Raw genomic sequence first — 15016 nt, forward strand, 5'->3', positions numbered from 1 at the left:
GCTGGCCTTGAATTTACAGAGATCCATCTGCCTCTGCCTCCCAAGTGCTGGGATAAAAGGCATGGGCCACCACACCCGGCAAAACATTGCATTTCTTTCTTTCTTTGGTCTTTTTGAGACAGGGTCTCCCTGTAGCCCCAGCTGTCCTGGAACTCATTATATAGACCAGGCTGGCCTTGAACTCACAGAGATCCACCTACCACTGCCTCCCAAGTGCTGGGATTAAAGGCGTGTGCTACCACACCTGGCACAAAATTTGTTTTTTACAAATCTTTTAAAAAGCATTATGGAACATACTTATTTTTATTGAATTTTTTGTGTATTTCATACAGAACTGCTCAAACAATATTAATCATCTTTATACCCTCATCCCCACTGGCACCCTCCCATAGCCCCCTACTCCCCACTGGAGCCCATATACTTGGTCGTCCCTATTAAGGCCTGCTTGGGTTGTCAGTGTCCCCAACCAGGGGACATTCACTAAGTCTAATCAGTCTATCTAGAGCCCCTTATTTTAGGAAGGGACTCTTCACCTAGCAGCAATCAGTTGCCAATATTTCTTCAGATAAGATTGGGGTGTGCTATTCATTTTCCCAGTTCTATGCTGGATTTTTATCTGCCTGAGTTTGCATGGGACTTGCGTATGCTGACACCATTGCTATAGAATCATAAGATCATATCTTCCTCACCCAGCAGTAATCAGGAGCTCATAATTTTTTGACTAAAATTGGGGCTTGTGAGAGATATATGAGGACTCCAGCCACACTGTGTTCACCAGTACCTGTGCCATACCTTTTGGATTTCTAACCTCTGAAATTGTGAGTTAAGTAGACCTTTTCTCTTTATAAAGAATGTGGCTCCTACTACAATACCTAAAGATATGGAGAAGCTTTTGGGATTGGTTAACCGGGAGAGTTAGGAGGAACAGGCCAGAGAAAGCTTGGACAGTTAAATGTATTGCACTGCAAACAGTTCAGGTGAGGGCTCAAAAGATTCTAATAGGATTGTGGACATTGAAGGCTGTGCAAAGGAGGCTTCTGATGGAAAGGAGACTTCTCTTGGGAACTGGAGTGAAGGCCATCCTTGTTACATTGTGGCTAAGAGTTTGGCCTCCTTGTGTCCTTGTCCGGAGACATTGTGGAAGGCTCAGCTTCAAGGTGATGAACTAGTTCGTCTGGCGGAGGTGATTTCAAAGCAGCAAAGCGTTGAGGCTGCTGCGTGGCTGCTCTTAACTGCCTTATAGTCAAATGAGGGAGCAGAGGAAGGATTTGAAGACAGAACTTGTTAAAGGGGAAACAGAGAGGCCTAGCCAGAAAAGCAGCAAAAAATGTGGTTGGATGAAGAGGGAGGGCTTAATGGAAGAGCCTCTTGCTAAAAAGATTAAAACAGATAAAAAGAAACTTCTTCAGCCTAACAAAAAGAAAAATGCCATGAGGGCACCTCAGAAATCGTCCAGTCCAAGGCAGAACTTTCAGAAGAGTTCCATGGCTGGCTGGGGATTCTGGTTTGCTGGCAAAGGACTCCTTGGCTACAGTCATGGTTCCAAGGGGCCCAGATGCTGCTCCTGTAAGCAGCAGACCTGGGCACTGTCCAGGTGCAGCTGGTTTGGCAAGTTTGCAGAGTGCTAGAGTTACTGGGTCAAGCCTGTTCTCACCAAGACTTCAAAGGAAACCCTGGGAGGCCATGCAGAAGTCTGGAGACCCAGTGGAAAGTGCCTGATGGGGTGATGCCTCGCAGAGCTGTGGAAGTGAATCCCCACTGGAGACCCCAGAAAAGCAGTGGAACCAGCAACCTCAAACAGCCGCCACAGACAGCTGCAAGCAGTGTGACACACAAGCCTCTGAAAGCTGTGACCATTAGCCTGAAACCTTTGAGAGCAGCCACATCGATGGAGACCAACAGAGCATGGAGACTTCCAGCTAGATTTCAAAGAAATCTGGATCTGGATCTGTCCCAGGGGTGGCGATACTGCACAGAGTCCCCACAGGGACAAGGCAAAGCTGTAACCTGGGGAAGGAGCTGCTGAACAGAGCCCACTCCGGGGCAATACCTAGTGGAGCTGCAGGGGCAGCACTGCTGTTGAATCACCAGGGCTTCATAGCTACTGGCATGAAAATGCTAGCTTGGGAAAGCTGCAAACAGAAGACTCCAACCTGTGAGGACTGAAGTAGGGGTTAAGTCCAGGAAAGCCCCATAGGAAACAAGCTGCCCAGGCCTTGTGCCCAACCTGTCTCCTGTGAACAGGATGCTGGACTTGGACATTTGAGATTTAATGTTTGCCTTGCTTGGTTTTGCTTTTGTTTTGGACGGATTACTCTTTATCACTTCCCATTCCTTCCTTTTGGCATAGGAAGGTTTATCCTGTAATTTGTTTTGGTACTGTTTGCTCACAACTACATGCCTTTGAACTTTTGAGCCTATGATGGAAGGAACTAAGACTCTGGGATTATTAAATGGGATTGTATGTAAGAAGGACATGTGTTTGAGGAGTCAATGAAAGCTGGGAGTGGTTTGTGCCCTTGAGCTCATGCAGGTGTTTCCTCCTCTAAATTCTATGTCAATGGCAGTAAGAAGGTAGAATCAATCAGAATGGTGTCTAGCGATGGTTCTTTTGGAAATGATTAGTCCAGATTATTAGGGTAGAGACCTAATGAGGCAACCCTTGTGTCTTTATTAGGGGGAGGAAAGAAAGCAGGAGGGAGGAGAGCATATACATACAGAGATATATAGGGGCTCCTACCATGATGTGATATAGCCAGAACCAGTGTCATACTGTTTGAACTTGTAACTTCTAAGTGAGGTTAATAAACTTTTATAAAGTGGCTAGAAAAAAAAAGATTGGGGCTTGTTGTTCATTTCCACAGTTCTGTGCTGGGTTTTTGTCTGCCTAAGTTTGCATGGGTCTTGTGCATGCTGACACCATTGCTGTAGGTTTGTATGAGAAGGGTCCCAGGTGCCTGAAGGACTCTTTTCGTATGGTCATGCACCTCCTCCCTGGCTCTTACAGTCTTTCTGCCCCCTCTTCTGAAATGTTCCCTGAGCACTGGGTGTATGGACCTTAATATAGGAGACCTGTCCAAGGACCCACACTCGACAGACTCTTATTCTCTGTGTTTTGGCCATTTGTGCTCCCTGCCCTCTGTTACATGAGGGAGCTTCATTGACAAGAGTTGAAAGATGCCTGAGTGTTCTTTTTATCCCTTGTTCTATGTTCTTTGAGTCTTAGGTATAGAGGTTACATCCTAAATGTGCCACTTAGGCTTGGACAATTCACAGAGAATCTCTGTGTGTGACCAGTGATGTAACTCTGTAATAATCTCTGTTGAAAAAGAAGCTACTTTGATGGGTGGTGACTGGGATACTTGTCTGTAAATTTAAGGATCCATATATTTTTTTTTAAACATGGAGTATATGCAGGCTAGGAAAGTAGAAGTGGATCATTAGTGGAACAGATGCATTTAGGGAGGGAGGATAGAATACTGGTGAAATAAAAGAGGGACACTGGAGAGAGAAGGATCAAGCAACAGTGGCTTGATGGGGATGGGGAAATGAAGGGCCAAATGAAATATATATGAAGAAGCAACTTATGAACTTATGGTCTTGCAATTCAAGTGAAAAAATATAATGATGGGACAGCATAATGTATCTGATAATAAAGACCAAGGGGATACTATTGATAGCTATGGGTTTAAGTGGGGTTGAGGATGCAGTGGGGGAAAGGAAGAAAGGATGCAGGTTAACCCAAACTAAAGATGTTTGAAGAACCCTTACAAAACCCACTAGTTGTTTTTTTTTTTTTTGTCTTTTTGAGACAGGGTCTCTCTGTAGTCCCTGCTGACCTGAGCTCACTATGTAGACCAGGCTGGCCTTGAACTCATAGAGATCTGCCTGCCTTTGCCTCCCAAGTGCTGGGACTAAAGGCATGTGCCACCATGCCCGGCCGAAACCTACTAGTTTTAAGCTACATAATGAATATATAAAGATAAATACAGATATAGCATAGTGACCAATACTCACAGAATAAAATGGGGTTATTCAACGAGAATCTCAGTACCAGGCATGGGATACATCTCTATGAGTCATTAGTCAGGGAGGGTTCAGAGGACCCCAAAACACTACAGTCTATTGCCATTGTTCTTGGTTGTCCATTATAACTACATGGTAAGATTCTGTTGCTGAAGACATCACACAGTTTGGTTGCAGGGGACAGAGAAATCAATCTTTGAACATTTTTCAATTTATTTTTATGTGTATGAGTGTTTTATCTGCATGTATGTAAGTGCACTCATGCTGTGCAATGCCTGTGAGTACCAGAAGAGGTCATCAGATCCCCTGGCACTGGAGTTATAGACACTTGTTAGTGTCCATGTGGGTGCTGGGAACTGAACACAGGTCCTCTGCAAGAACAGCCAGTGCTCTTAACAGCTGAACCATCTCTCCAGCCCCAGCGAGAAATCAATCTTGAACTGATCAGGAAATTCTTCCTGCTGGCAAACTTTCATATCACTGGAAATTGGCATGCAGGCTTCTGGGGGGTAGAGAGAGACATCAATGGTCTTATACAGTGCTGGATACCAACCTGCCAGGAAAAATGTGCCCATAGAGAAACAGTGGCAAGACTATTCATGGGGATAACTAACTGCTCATTTGATTAGTTTTGAGGGCAGATCTACAGGAGGAATTTCATATTTTGTACTGTAAACATGGTTCAAATTTGTTGCTAGGGAAGTCATTGGCTCTAGAGGAGAACCTATTGATCTTGTTTTTCTAAATGATCATGTTGTCAAACTGCCTTCTAAATATTTGTTTATATCCATAAACTTGTGCTATTCACAATCTTAGTCAGAGCTTATTTTTAAAAATGGATTTTATTTTTATTTTTATGTGTACGTGTGTGTGTGTGTGTGTGTGTGTGTGTGTGTGTGTGTGCCTACATGAGTTTATGTTTACCACATGCATGCAGGGGCCATGGTTCAAATTTGTTGCTAGGGAAGTCATTGGCTCTAGAGGAGAACCTATTGATCTTGTTTTTCTAAATGATCATGTTGTCAAACTGCCTTCTAAATATTTGTTTATATCCATAAACTTGTGCTATTCACAATCTTAGTCAGAGCTTATTTTTAAAAATGGATTTTATTTTTATTTTTATGTGTACGTGTGTGTGTGTGTGTGTGTGTGTGTGTGTGTGTGTGTGTGTGCCCACAGAGGCCAGATTGAGGGTGTCAGATTCCTGGCAGTGGAACCACAGGTGGTTGTGAGCCACTGAACTTGGTTGCTGGAAACTGAACTTGGGTTCTTTGGAGGAGAAGAAGGTACTCTTAGCCACTGAGCCATCTCTCTAGCCCTCAGAGAAGCTTCTTATTGAAGTGAGTGGTGTTCCATGCTGGGTCTCAGTGTTCAAAGTGCTGAGAATAAGTGGCTGTGAGTGCTCATCTGTTGATGGGTCATCTATATCAACCCCTCCATCTGGTTCAGGGAATGTTGAGGAAGAGGAGGCAGGTAGAATGTAAGAGCTCAGGGATGGACAGGAATACTGTGAAATGCTGTCATCTGGACATTACATGGTTGTTCCACACATGAACTCACAGCAGCAGTGGTTATCTACACAGGCCTGCCCAAGAGCATGCCATTTAAAAATTCCACCCCAAGGCTCCACTCCCAGTGGAGGAGCTAATGGCAGTTGATGGCTGCTGGGGGAAGGAGAATCATTTTTCTTCACAAGTGTGGTCAGTAGTAGTTTTTCTATGTCCTAATGGATGACCCCATGCCATGCTCACATGGGTAGCACTAATTGAATTCAGTGGGTTAATAATAAATAAATGACTATAAAAGGATGACATGAAGTTGGGATGGAGATGAAATGGGGTCTCCTTAGAAGAGTTGGAGAAGGGGAGTTAAGGGAGAAACTGAAGATACACTGTATATATGAATGAATTTTAAAAGAACAAACAATAAAACTGAAACTAAAATGTATTAAATGAACAGGGGCTAGAGAGATGGTTCAGTGGCTAAGGGCATGGGTTGCTCTCCCAGAGGACCTGGATCTTGTTTCCAGCACTCAACACAGTGGCTACGACCATCTGTAACTCCAGTGCCACGGGATCTAGTGCTGTCTTCTGGCCTCCCCAGGCTTTGCACGACATGGGTGAACTTACATACATGTGGGCAAAATTCTCATACACATAAAAATAAATAAATTTAAAACCACAACAGGAAGTCAGATGATCTATATGGTGGACAGGTGAAGCAAGGAGCTCTGAGGGTACCCGAATGCAAATTAGATTGCTCATTTAAATTCTGTTCTGTTTCCCCACTCTCCAGTGTTCCAATTCTCTTCTAACTTCCACTGCATGCCTTAGGAAAAACAATTTTCTTTATAATGACCTCCAAAATTGAGCAAAAATGGCAGTGTTAATGCTTTACACATGCTATAATTCAGAGTCACTTGATGTTGAAACATCTGTCATGACATTGAAAGAAGGTATAAATCTAGTCCAACCATTGGGGCACATGCTTAGGGACCTTCAATTTCAACTCCAACTGTCGAGGATTTGTACGCCGTCATGATCATAAGAAAACTGTGGACAAACTCAAAATCACTGACTACAGCTGATTCATAGGAGAAGTGACTTTGCGGTACAAATGCAGCTTTTTAATCCAGAGAAGTGGAGAGAGTCAGAACTTTGATCTGCTTCTTTGCAGTGAAAGCCGCTGGAGGTGTGAGGAGGTGGGAACACCATGGTGCTGTGGATAAATTGCTGGATTTTTATGAGAGCAACTCCTGACAGCTACAGTATTGGTGACTCCCCCACCACTTGCGGAAATCCACCAGGTTCTCAAGGTGAAGAGTTGGGACAGTTGTTTCATGAACCAGAATGAAACATCACAGGGAAATATGTCCAGAGATTTTTCAGTAATAGCAGCTTACCCTCCAGGATAAATGATTTAAAATGTATCTTTTCCCAGAGCTGTGGGGGAAAGGCATTCTTCTAACTCTGTCCTTGAGAATTCCTATATCAAATTAGGGATTGGGATAAAATTGTAAGAACAAAGGTCTGTGAATGTTACAGAATAATGCATAGGTCCAATGAAAACCTGACATTGAACTGAAACATTTCAGAATGTCACCTGGCCACCATGACCACCACATCTATAAGGCTTCAGAAGAATAATGGACTAGAAGTTGAAAAAACAGTGTAACACTCAGGTTATCTTGGAGAAGGACTGCATAGCAGGTCCCCAAATCAAGAGGAAATCAGCTGTAGTGTAATTGGAAACCTGAGATACCTATATATAACTCCAGTAAATATCAAAGCCCAGCTTCTGGCCTTAAAAACATACACCCTCCCTAAACAGACCTAATTAACTCCCCAGTTCTTAGAACTCAAAAGCACATGGTCATCTCTTAAGAAGATGTCATAAGGCATATCAAAATGCAAAAAGAACTCAATATGAAGATAAAAACACATATCAAAACATAATTCTTATGTTCTAAGTCTTGTAATATCCTGTTGTAAACCTAAGTCTCAATTCCAACTGTTCATAAGCAATCCAATAGTAAATAAAATTGAATCTTGCCTACATGTTGGGCTAATCAAAAGTTTAAACAAAGTAAAACGAAAGAAACATAAGGGACAGGAAACATTAGACTTAGGAGCTAGAGGGAAGGTGAATACTTGAGAATGAGTTCCTCAGTTTCTGAGGTGATTTTTGAGGTGTCTGTTCCTCAGTAATTACAAAAGAACATTTCCCATGACAAATTATTTTGCCTGGTATTTTTTAGAACCTCTGCTACTCTGTTCCATGCCTGTACCATTAGGATAGGGAAGGGACACCAGAAGGGCAGACAATTTATTTTAATATAAGATAAAGGAACTGCTTTTCTGACCTCCCAGAGACTGGAAGGGCCATGTATGTAGGAGGTAATTAATTCAGCTTTCTCTCAACGTGTTGCAAACATAAAATGGCTTTGATAATAGGAAAGTAAAAGAATAAGAATATCTTTTCTTGCACATACAAAAATGTGCAAGCATCCATAAGAAATGTTCCAGGTGGAATATTTGAACCACATGTAGAGAAATCATAGCCAACCATCTTTTATATTTCATATTAAATATATTTAATTACAAAAATTAGTTAACAATAGAGTAGCAAATACTTCAATGCTGCATTATTCCTTGATGTCAAATGAGACAGGTTCCCTGAGTCACAAATTGCTCAGGCTTAGACTTTCTCCTGATCATGTGCGAAAAAGGAGAAGAAAGGCCTATAGGGAAATTGAAGGAGCCAGCAGGGTACTTCCATATGAGGGAATTCTTGGCTACATTCAGGAAACTCACACTTCTATCATCACAATCAAGGAGCACGCCAAACCAGCCTACTCGTATCTCTACATAGTGAAGAAATGATGGGGAAGTGGTCAGGAGGCTGCAATGGTCACCCTCCCTCACAAATATAAGAAACACATCCTTTAAGCCAGTTAGTGGGCCAAATTTTCTTAGCCAAGGATCTTTGCACACCCCTGAAGCCCAGTCCCATGGGTCATTTGCACCCAGCTCCCAGTAATATTTCCTGGAGGTGAAGCTCTGGGATCCCCAGTGAGCATAATAGCAACCTCAGTGGCCTGAGGTTGTTGTCTAAAGTTAAATCTTCTCACATCAGTAAATAGGCTCTTCTTGGACTGTACCATGATTACCTTTTCAAAGGTAATTTCTGCTGTGGAGAGAAAAAAATTTCACTTAAAATATATTTTTACAATTTAGATGAGAGATATACCTAGAGACACTGAATTTAAAAAAGAAGAATCCTGGGGCTGGAGAGATGGCTCAGGGGTTAAGAGCGCTGGCTGCTCTTGTAGAGGACCCAGGTTTGATTTCCAGCACCCACAGGGTATTTAAAAACTGTCTGTAACTCCAGTTCCAGGGGATCCAGCGTCCTCTTCGACCTGTGTTGTGCAATGCCCACAGAAGTCAGAAGAGGACACTGGATCACCTGGAACTGATAGACAGTTTTTAAACATCTTGTGGGTCCTGGGAATCGAACCTGGGTCCTCTACAGGTGCACCTTCCTACATGCAGGCAATACACTCATACACATAAAATAAAATAAATAAAGAGTCCAAGAGTAATGAGATACATCTACCAAGAGTATCTTACATTCAAGAATTTCTAGAAGAAATCATCTATGAGTTTGATGAAAAATTTTTTGAAAATTTGCAGATAAAGAGGAGGAAGCTTCACCCTACTTCTGCCTGGTGACTTTTAATTACAATGATAAACTGCAGCATTGCAACTAACGTCCAGACCATTGGTGGCTTCATGGCTCTCTTCATAAATAGTTATATCTAACATGTCAGTAATGATAATTTTCCCACTGGTGTTACGATTCCTATTTAATTAAGGATATTAGTAATTAAGAAGATAAAGCTAAATGTGCATTTTTAGAACAGTATCCTCAGTAGTAGTCGACTGTTGTTAACTCCTGGCTCCTCTGATAACTACTGTTTGTCAGGTTACAATTCAGTTTAAGTCTACCAGAGAAATCTAGACACTGCCTCATCTACCACTGTGTTTTACTTTTAGTGCTCATGATGTGTTGCTTTGTGCATTTAATTATGTCATGTTCATTTTTTTTTGAGACAAGGTACTGCAATAGAATTATGGCTAGCATAGAACTCAATATGTATAAATGATCCCTTCAAACTCATGGAAAATCTTCCTTTGTTTGCCTCCCCAATTCCGAGATTACAGATATTCAGTAGTATACCTGATTTTTCAAGACAGAGTTTCCCTTAGTCCCAGTTGCCCTGAAACTTGCTATGGAGACCACACTGGCCTCAATCTCACAGAAATCCAATTGCCTCTGCCTTCTGAGTGCTGGGATTAAAGGTGTGTGCTGCTACTCTTGGCTCATATATAATATACTTTGAAAATTCATTTGCTAATATGCTTAAGGGAAAATATTTATATAGAATACCATTACTAGGATTTCTGAATTTAAATTAGAATGTCATGAATTAGTTTATAATTCTGTATATCTCATTGTACAACGGATATAGTTTAGCCTGAATCACATAATCAGTGTACATCACAGTGACCAGATTAATAAATATTGCTACAGATACCGACTTCCCTGACATATATTCCTGTCAACTTAAAGATTAATGGGTGGGAAAGTTACCCTATTATTCAAGGGCATCCTCCATTCATGCCCCCAGTGCTAACACGAACCTTGGAAATGGTTGGATCTGTTGATCAGTCCTGGGCTGGGCACTAAGTGCTGGTTTCACCAGCTGGGGCATGAACAGCTTCTCTGACCCACTCTTACAAGGAAGGAGAAATTGGTTCACCTGGTACCAAAGATACCATGACAGTGGTTAGGGAAAAAAAATCACCCAGAGGTTGGCAAGATGGTTCAGTGAGTGCCATTACTTGCCCTGCAACCCTGAAATCCAAGTTCAGTATCTGAACCCCATAGTGTAAGGAGAAAATTCACTCCCCAAATTGTTCCTGACCTCTACACAAGGTCCTGAACTCCCACTCACCCCTCAACCACACATATCGTCATTATGATCATCTCTCAAAAAGCTGAGCATGTTTCATGTCTCTGGAAATGTTTTCCTGATATTGTAGGGAACCTCCATGATCAAGACACGGGATAGCTCCTTCCATATAGTCTTTTGACTTGTCTTCTTACCTGCTACACACACATTTCTCAATGCTACCTGCCTCTTCTCTACTACCTGAGAATACAGCCCATGGTTCTGACCCAATGTTTACAATATAAAACTAAAAATTTCAGCACCAAGTACCAAAACATATACTCCTTCAGTCACAGGTTTAAAGAAAGACAATTTCTGGAAAAGGGGACTAGAAATAATATTCATTAAAACATATGCAAACATGCTGGGCATGATGAGACAAGCCTTTCATCCCAGTGCTTGGGAGGCTGAAGCAGATGGATTTGTGTGAGAAGCAGACCAGCCTGGTCTACATAGTGAGTTCCAGGTCAGCCAGGGCTATACAGTAAAACACTGTCTCAAAAAAATACCCAAACACATGTGCACACAAACAACTGAGTATTGTTTACAAAATGTAACTTCAATTTGCTGAAACAGCTTGGTCTGTTTCATAGTTCTCATGGTACACTAGCTTGTACTGATGACTAAACTCACCTTGTCAGTATCTCTCCCAAATCCTGAAAAAAAGAGAAAATGTTAGATTTCTGATGAACTGCCATCCTATTAGGTTTGAAGTGCTTGTCCACGAGGGGGGCAGTATGACTTTATTAAGGGTAACTCAAAACCTTGACTTCAGCCCGGCACTGTGGCTCATGACAGTAATTCCAGCATTTGAAAAGCTGAGGCAGGAGGATTACTGTGAATTGGAACACACACTAGACCAGAGTATGAGACTTGTGTAAAAAACCCAACTTCCCAAATAATTGTCCAAAAAAGGCTCCCAAATCAAAGAAGGATTTAAATAGAGCTTTCCCCAAATTTCTTCATGATATCAAAGAGGCAAAAATGGAAGGCTTGCATATAAGCAACACTTAATTTCTGGCTTTTAGAGAGACAAGTTCCAAAATGAAAACCAATATAGAAATATTCTGGGTCACATTTGGGAGTATTTTCTCCTCCTCCACTTTAAACTCATTTAAGTTTAACTTATACTTCCTATCAGTATGATATATGGACCCTAAGTTCATAGCCCCACTTTTCAGAAAATTTATTCTTTGATTTCATTTATTTCCTGTTCATACAAAGAACCAAAGCCAACCTTTTGTCCAAACAGTTTCACCTATTTTATGAGTCCCTGAATTGTCTGATTTGCTAATTGTTTGATTGCTAATTTATCTGTTTACACAAATATGAAAACTTGCATTCAAGCAATGAAAATTCTTGGTGAAGTCATAAATTATAAAGTACACTATGTTGAGCTGTCAGCAAATCAGTAGTTAGTTTCAAATTTCTCTGCTCCTTACCCTGGCCGTTCACTCTGTCTTTAGAATTGGATTTTACATTCAGAATTAGAGGCTATCAGAAAAGATTTTTCTGTTATAGTATCCTATGGATGATCTTCAAGTCATAAACGGAAAAAAATTATAGAGGATATGAAGGATCAGGTCTGGTAAGGAGGAGGGATCTGAGAGGAAATGGGAGAAGGGTCTGAATTTGATCAAAGCACACTGTGTGATATTATCAAAGAATCAAGAAAATATTTTTTAAAGAAAGAAAGAAACAAACAAAAAAAGTTTTCTCATGTTCTGACCAACTATGACTGCATGTATTTGGTATTTGGGCCATTCAATTCAATTAAGCTTATATTGATTGCTAATTTATCTGTTTACACAAATATGAAAACTTGCATTCAAGCAATGAAAATTCTTGGTGAAGTCATAAATTATAAAGTACACTATGCTGAGCTGTCAGCAAATCAGTAGTTAGTTTCAAATTTCTCTGCTCCTTACCCTGGCCGTTCACTCTGTCTTTAGAATTGGATTTTACATTCAGAATTAGAGGCTATCAGAAAAGATTTTTCTGTTATAGTATCCTATGGATGATCTTCAAGTCATAAACGGAAAAAAATTATAGAGGATATGAAGGATCAGGTCTGGTAAGGAGGAGGGATCTGAGAGGAAATGGGAGAAGGGTCTGAATTTGATCAAAGCACACTGTGTGATATTATCAAAGAATCAAGAAAATATTTTTTAAAGAAAGAAAGAAACAAACAAAAAAAGTTTTCTCATGTTCTGACCAACTATGACTGCATGTATTTGGTATTTGGGCCATTCAATTCAATTAAGCTTATATTGATCTTAATGTTTTATGAATATACTTTGATATTACTGGAAATAAAATGTATAAATTCATATAAATCTCATTGATGATTTTCTTTCAGAGTTTTAAATGATTGGTCTTTCCTCTCTAACTATAGAAGTATAAGTTTTAATACCAACTCATGAACAACATTGTGGTTGTCACTTGCATATCTGTAATTTATACTTGGAGAGTTTAAAGGGTAACTTTGTATGTTAAATTTAATTAATGTATTTGATTTTGCTATAAAAGCAATTCTCTGTGTTTGTGCCTTGATGTAATCTGGAATACATGAAGAATCTCCTATTTGAAATGTATAAAAAATAAATGCATGAGTTACTGAATCATCAAAGTTGTTTCACATCTGAAAATTTTTGTCTTCTTGTGGCAGCTTTCCATATCTGCTTGTCTTCATATTTTTCAAATACTGTGATTTAAAAAACCTATGATTACAATTTAATGCATACTAAACTATTAAAACATTAGTAAAATGGTTTCCAAAATGTCTGTCCGAAGCAGATTCCAAGTATCAGAGCCTCATACTCACCATCCATGAGGTGATTATTCTATTCACTTCATTTAGATTATTCTGATTTTCCTGGACCTTGTCCCATAAGTTTCTCATTTGATTTAGAAGTTTCTTCTGTAATAAACAATAAATATTAATCCCAGAGAAATAGAACCAGGTTTCAGATTCATATTGATAGACAGGATCATGAATCATGGGACATTAGTTAAAATTACTTTAGGGAGAGTGGACACTCATGTTTCAGAGCACAGAACTACAAAATTCAATGTAATTTCTGCTCACAGAAAATGATAGCCTGGCTAATTTTCACATGGTGTGGCAATTTGTCTGATATTGGATTCCAGATAGCTCTCCACCCTCCCCTGCTAACTCCAATGACCATTTCCCAATTTGTTTTCCAGTGTTGGTTAAACACATATCCTCTTTGGGCACCTATTTCACTTTCCAGTGACTTGAGCATTATGATGTATAATTAAAATAGGAGTGAGCATTAAACTTTTCAGTTTCCCAAGGGACGTAAGCTCTGTGAAGCCAAGGGTACTTCCACACTGCATTCAGAGCTTCTTCATTAGCTCCTCATACAGTGCCTACCACTCAGAAAATAATAGGTTGATTGTCATGATAAGTGTCTTCCCTGTGGTCTGATTGAGGATCTAGCTCTCGCCTGCTCTCAGAGGCACCACTTACTCTCTGTTCCTCAACAGCTGCTGCAATAGGACAGTGTCTGTGACCTTAATGCTCCTTGGAGTTGGAACAGGATTGGCAGAGCACGATCCTGCCCTCTTGACAGAAGATACTCTTTGTCTCCTTGTGGGTAACACATAAGATTTTCCTCAGAGCTCAGGTACTACTTGAGTCTCCCTTCTCTGGCAATGGACACCAGCTTCTTCAGAACATTTGATCTGAGGTCCTTCTGGTAGGATGGTTCCTTACACATAGGGCAATGGGCAGGAGGTTGAACGCCCTTCTAGGAAAGGTAGAGACAGGACCGACAGAAGCTGTGTCCACAGCTGATGGTGACTGGGTCTGTAAGGTAGTTCATGCAGATGAAGCAGCTGAGTTTTTTTCTGAAAGTCTTGTGAGATGTCTGACTCCATTTTTTTCTGACTTAAGAAAAACCGCATTGCTTATTATTCTACCCCAGAGACAAAAGACTGCACAAAATTTAAGTTGTTATTAACTTTTGTCTAGGTTAAAACAGGCTTCATTTAGTAACTCCTTCTGATTCTTTATAATACATAGGAACCACTAAGGAGGGCATAAATAATAAACCTAAAATGAATCCTCATTTAATTCCAAAATATAAACCAATACAAGAGGACCAAATGGGAATAGAACAATTTTGGCTACATAGGGAAACATCATTTCCTTTCCTAGATGTTTGCTAGTAAATTTAAGAGGAAAGTTTGTTTTTGTACATTGTCTACTCACCTAAGGATTGTGGCTCTGGCCTCACCAATTATTGCTGGAGAAGTAATAATACTAGTTATCCTCAAGGATAAGGCCCTCAAGGTGTGTGTTTAGCAATATTCTGAGTCAGAAGGGTTGGAAACACACTCTGGTCTGGAGAAGAGTCAACCTGGAACCTGTCCTTATGTTGTATCTGAAGACCACACCCATTTCCTCCAATGACTGAATTTTCTACGTTTTCCAGCAGGTGGGATCTGTCC

At 40.6% G+C, this 15016-nt stretch overlaps 1 protein-coding gene across 1 annotated transcript in view; it reads right to left on the minus strand.

Annotated features, from left to right (window-relative positions):
* Positions 1–6705: 6705 nt before the first annotated feature.
* Positions 6706–15016, minus strand: part of LOC108490701 (tripartite motif-containing protein 43B-like) — a 10524-nt gene continuing 2213 nt past the window's right edge. The window contains exons 2-7 of the mRNA XM_017797515.2: positions 14340–14453; positions 14034–14053; positions 13365–13460; positions 11174–11196; positions 9269–9387; positions 6706–8614 (exon numbers count right to left, since the gene is read on the minus strand). Of these exons, the coding sequence (XP_017653004.1) occupies positions 8184–8614; positions 9269–9387; positions 11174–11196; positions 13365–13460; positions 14034–14053; positions 14340–14453 (803 nt within the window). The 3' untranslated portion in view covers positions 6706–8183. The remainder of the gene's footprint in view (positions 8615–9268; positions 9388–11173; positions 11197–13364; positions 13461–14033; positions 14054–14339; positions 14454–15016) is intronic.

This window comes from Nannospalax galili, unplaced genomic scaffold (genome assembly GCF_000622305.1).
Source record: "Nannospalax galili isolate Female #2095 unplaced genomic scaffold, S.galili_v1.0 scaffold195, whole genome shotgun sequence".
NCBI classification, from domain to species: Eukaryota; Metazoa; Chordata; class Mammalia; order Rodentia; family Spalacidae; genus Nannospalax; species Nannospalax galili.